Source organism: Halichoerus grypus, chromosome 13, assembly GCF_964656455.1.
Source record: "Halichoerus grypus chromosome 13, mHalGry1.hap1.1, whole genome shotgun sequence".
Taxonomy (NCBI): domain Eukaryota; kingdom Metazoa; phylum Chordata; class Mammalia; order Carnivora; family Phocidae; genus Halichoerus; species Halichoerus grypus.
Window position 1 is genome coordinate 15,495,107 of NC_135724.1, and position 5,816 is coordinate 15,500,922.

Below are 5,816 nucleotides of genomic sequence, written 5' to 3' on the forward strand. Positions count from 1 at the left end.
ACTCTTCACATAAATCCCAAACAAATGAAAGAAATGATTTCCATGTAATGTGGGTTTGTTCCTTATAAACAGCTCCAATAAAGTTTTAAAGTCAAGGTAATTAATGCTAGCTGTTGTAATAGATAACACCAATATTTCAGCAGCTTTAACAACGGTGATATTTATTGCTTATTCAAATCACAGTTCCCAATAGTTGGTGGGCTAGGTTGTGGGGGGATCTGGAGGAGTGAGTTCTGCTCTGTGCAGTTATTCAGAGACGTAGGCTCCTTCCATGATGTAGTTCTGCCATCTACAATATGAGACGCCACAGACATTCTGCAGCTATATATCAATGATAAAAAAAAGTGTAGGATCATAGGGGAGCTAGCATTAATGCGCATCACTTCAACCCATATTGCATTAGCTAGAACTCAGTCACAAGACCCCGCTGAATTCTAGGGATGGCTGGAAGATACTGATTTAGCTCAGTACTCAGGAATGATAATAGCATTTTCTCAGTTACAAAACGGACAGAAGATAAAGCCCTTACCTAAATAACTGAGAACTTCAAATGAACCCTGGAATAATTCTTTCTTATTTTCCCTATTATCAGTAGCCACAAACCATACAGAGCTAAAACCAACAATAGTCATAGCAAGAAAAGGACATTATATAAAATTTTATAACCTGAAGCTTAATTAATTTGTAACTTGGCCAGCATCTTTCAAACTTAGCTTAAACAAAACATTCAGAAACTCTTAATAACTAGCATTTACCGGTCTCAGCTAGAAGAAGTGAAGTTGCTAAGGTACGTGTGCATTTAATTGACAAAACTTTCAGTTACAGGGGTAGATTGCTGAAAAAAAAAAAAAAGTTTCCAATTCCTTCACATCCTCACCAACATTTGTTATCTTTTGGGTTTTTCTTGTTTTGTTTTGTTTTTTGATGGTAGCCATCCTAACAGGGGTGAGGTGATATCTCATTGTGGTTTTGATCGGCATTTTCCTGATAATTAAATTGTTGAGCACCTTTTCATATACCTGGTGGCCATTTGTATATCTTCTTTGTATAAATGTCTATTCAAGGCCTTTGCCCATTTTTATTTTATTTTGTTTTGTTTTATTTTTACTTTATTTTTAAAATTTATTTGAGTATAGTTGACACACAATGTTATATTGGTTTCAGATATACAACACAGTGATTCAACATCTCTATACATTACGCTATGCTCACCACAAGTGTAGCTGCCATATGTCACCATACAATGCTATTACAGTATCATTGACTATATTCTCTAGGCTGTGCCTTTCATTCCCATGACTTATTCATTCCATAACTGAAAGCCTATTATCTCCCACTCCCCTTCACCCATTTTACCCATTTCTCCTTCCCCCTTCCCTCTACCAACCATCAGTTTGTTTTCTGTATTTATAGGTGTGATTCTGTCTTTGCCCATTTTTAAAGAGTTGTTTTTGTTTGGCTGGTTAGTTGGTTTTTGTTTTTATTTTTTTGCTATTCAGTTGTAAGAGATTCTTACAAATTTTGAATATTAATCTCTATCAGATAGAAGGTTTGCAAACACTTTCTCCCATTCTGTAGGCTCTCTTTTCACTCTGTGATATTTCCTTTGCTGTTCAGAAGCTTTTTAGTTTGACATAACCCACCTGTCTATTTTTGGTTTTGTTGCCTAAAATTTTGGTGTTAAATCCAAGAAATCATTGCTAAGACCGTAGTCAAGAACTGCTGCCCAATGGATATAAAGCTTCAGTTATGCTAGAAGAGTAAGTTCTAGTTGTCTACTGCACAACATGGTGCCTATAGTTAGTAATATGGTATCGTACACTTTAAAATATGTTAAGAGGATAGATCTCATGTTAAGTGTTCTTACCACAAAACAAATAAAACAGACAAACAAAAAACACACACACAAGCTCACAAGGAACTTTTGGAGGTGGTGAATATGTTTAGGACCTTGACTGTGACCATAGTATCATGGGTAGAGGCATATGTCCAAACTCATTAAAATGTATACATTAAATATGTATAATATTTTGTTATATCAGTCATATCTCAATAAAGCTTAAAAACTGACTTTTGCTTATTTATTGATCTTTTTCCTTTTGAGCTCAGAGTAAATATAGTTTATATTAACACCATATGGTGTTATTAAATATCATGAATGAAAATAAAACTTCCCCAGCCATGATAACAGAAACTCTGTAATGGAGAAATATCAGGTATTAGTGCATAAAAAATGAACCCCGTCTTGAACCCTTTGATAAACTGTAGCTATTTACATCAGTTCTCCCATTCAGAGCATAGTGTACCTGTACTATCAAATATTCTCCCTGTGTTTCAGGTATTTTAAATTGAAGCATTATTTCCTGGATTCTTAATTCAAAGCAACTGAGAGTAAACAAATTCAATATCCTGACCAAAAAGGCAGTGTATCTATTTCAGGAACATATGCGCGCGCGCGCACACACACACACACACACACACACACACACACACACCTCTCTTTGAAGCAGGAATAAACCTGGGGTGCCTGGCTTGTAGTGATATCAAAGAATGGCCTCTAGGGACCAAGTTGTTTCCCTTGAAAACTTGACAAGGAAAATCCAGTCTCTCTCATCCTGCTAGCTTCCCAGTCCCACATGCTTCTGCATCTGAATCGGTGTTGCCCTGCAATTTGTATCTCTGGAACATCCCCGTGTCTCACAGACGTCCAGTGCGTTTGGATTGGTCAGGAGGAAGCGGAGGAGGAGCCACTCTGAACATTTTTTTTTCCTTCACACACCATAAAATCAGCAGCAGCTACTAACACTCAAAGCAACGCTTCAGGCTGGGAACTAACAGCTGACGTGAACACGTGCCCACAGATTCGGGTCCCAGTGGCACAGCAGCTACTAGGAGAATTATTTTGAAAAGACCTGACTGAATGCGTAAGACTAAAGTTAAGGTGGGAGTGAGGACAAAAAAGCAAAGAACAAACTCTTTGAATGGAGAATGAGCATTTCGGAAGCCTAAGCTTCTGAAGTGAAGGGGATCAGAGCTGCACCTGGAAGACAGGAAAAGCTCCATCTCCAGGCTTTGGAGCATGTGACATTTACTTACAACTGGCATGCCAGTTTTAGCCTCAGAACTTTCAGAGCGTCAAAGACGTGGACAAAATCATTGAGGCTACCTGACCCAAGAGATCGAATCAGTGCCGTGGGGATCTGCATCCACTTGGTGCAGGATGAACTCCACTATCCACCACGGGATGCACACTTCTCTCCACTTCTGGAACCTCAGCACCTACCGACAGCACGCCAATGCCAGTGAGTCCCTTGGAAAAGGCTACTCTGATGGAGGGTGCTATGAGCAACTCTTTGTCTCTCCTGAGGTGTTTGTGACTCTGGGGGTCATCAGCTTGTTGGAGAATATCCTGGTGATTGTGGCAATAGCCAAGAACAAGAATCTGCATTCACCCATGTACTTTTTCATCTGTAGCCTGGCTGTGGCTGACATGTTGGTGAGCGTTTCGAACGGCTCAGAAACCATTGTCATCACCCTGTTAAACAGTACTGATACGGACGCACAGAGTTTCACAGTGAATATTGATAATGTCATTGACTCGGTGATCTGTAGCTCCTTGCTTGCATCGATTTGCAGCCTGCTTTCAATTGCAGTGGACAGGTACTTTACTATCTTTTATGCTCTCCAGTACCATAACATCATGACGGTTAGGCGGGTTGGGATCATCATAAGTTGTATCTGGGCAGCTTGCACGGTTTCGGGCATTCTGTTCATCATTTACTCGGACAGCAGTGCTGTTATCATCTGCCTCATCACCATGTTCTTCACCATGCTGGCTCTCATGGCTTCTCTCTACGTCCACATGTTCCTCATGGCCAGACTGCACATTAAGAGAATCGCTGTCCTCCCACGCACTGGCACCATCCGCCAAGGTGCCAACATGAAGGGTGCGATTACCCTGACCATATTAATTGGGGTCTTTGTTGTCTGCTGGGCCCCATTCTTCCTCCACTTAATATTCTACATCTCTTGTCCCCAGAATCCATACTGTGTGTGTTTCATGTCTCACTTTAACTTGTATCTCATCCTGATCATGTGTAATTCCATCATCGACCCTCTAATTTATGCACTCCGGAGCCAAGAACTGAGAAAAACCTTCAAAGAGATCATCTGTTGCTATCCCCTGGGCGGTCTCTGTGATTTGTCTAGCAGATATTAAATGGGGACAGAGGAGATACTAAAAACGTGCATGTGAGACTTCTTCATTCTCACACAACCTGAACAATGTGTTTCGACAACAGCTTCTTCTTCTGTGTAAGGCATGAGTTGAGAATATCTATTGTGTAAATTTAAGTTTATGATGTTTTGATATGAAAAAAATGCCCAGTCTCTGTACATGTCTAATGTCATGCTACTTTTTGGCTGTACAGTGTTTATGCATTTAGAGGTTGTAGGCACTATGAATTTATAGACAAGAAAAAAGCTCTTATTAAAAGCATAACAATGTTTCTTGTTATTCACAAGGATTTGACACTTTGCTTGTTTTAGGAACATAGAAATCACAGAATCATTAAATATATGCTAATAAGTGGCTTCTTATATTACACTATATAACACTGAAATGTAGAAATTTGATTGTAGCATTTGGGGGGAAATATTGATGAATAGATGCTTGTTCATTAAAACAATGAACTGAAATTTTAAGTAATAAAATGTGTTCATTCTCCCTGTGCAGACATAGAAATGAAGCTCCTGTTGAGAGAAAAACAGCTTAAAAAAAAAAAACCAAAACTCCAAGATTCTGAGCCATAAAACTATGTCTGTTTCTCAAAGACAAAGAGATTAATTTTCCCATGCAAACACTCTGATATTCCACAAAGGCAATTCAGTTTGTGGTAGAGGGAGATAGTAGTTATAGGAATTAAAGTATTCTGGACAATTTAAGTTAACATGTCAAGCTGAACTTCCTGATACGAAACTATTTCCAACCATCATTAATAAAATCAGAGAATAAGGCCTTTTCATTCCTTTAACCAGGGACCCAGCATCTGCTGAAATGTTCAGAAAAGGGGGTGCTGCCCTGAGAGGTCCGGCTTCCGATCTCTAAAGAACTACACACTCAGCAGAGTTCTTTTACTCTTCACATGGAAGTGACTGGCTGTTGATTTATTGCTTATTTGCTGCACTGGAGTTTAAGTAGTCATTGCCAAGGGTTCTAACTTTACAAACCAAATCTATAGCACACATATATCCATGCCATACTTGTAAAATCTAAAATAAGGGAGCCTGTGATACTGATACATGACGAGCAGGAAGGAAGGCGCTACCTGAATCCCCTGAGGACATCGTAACACAAATCAGCCTTCCACAACTACACTTTGGAAAGTGAATATTGTTTTCTTCCAAAATCATCCCACAGATTTAGCTACTAAGCAATAAAATCTGTACTTTCCAATTTACAGGTACTTGAAAATTAAGAGAGAGAAAATATATCAGGCTGAGGGCTACCACTAAACAAACTATCCTTTACTTTACAATGTCTTCAAGTGCTTATGGGCAGAGATCACATGCAAAGGTATTTCTTAAATCAAATATGAATGTTCCACATATTGGCAACAAGTCCTGAGGAACTTTTCAGCATTCATGTGGAAACATTACTTAAAAGTAGAATGGTGAAGTTCAAGTTTACAACTGAAAGGTGGTACTTGATTCACTATGATTCCTCTATTTTGATGCAAAACTAAGTGTGAGGATGTAAACATAGACTGCTCTAACAGTCAGAACCCAAAGGTCGGGGGACTGGAGATATGGAAGAG

The 5,816-nt window shown here is 39.1% G+C and overlaps 1 protein-coding gene across 1 annotated transcript; it reads left to right on the forward strand.

Moving 5' to 3' along the window:
• The first annotated feature begins 2,828 nt into the window (after positions 1 to 2,828).
• On the forward strand, positions 2,829 to 5,174 carry MC4R (melanocortin 4 receptor). The gene has a single exon (XM_036083765.2). It carries the CDS (start codon positions 3,221 to 3,223, stop codon positions 4,217 to 4,219), a length of 999 nt encoding a protein of 332 aa, XP_035939658.1. The 5' UTR covers positions 2,829 to 3,220; the 3' UTR covers positions 4,220 to 5,174.
• Positions 5,175 to 5,816: the final 642 nt, after the last annotated feature.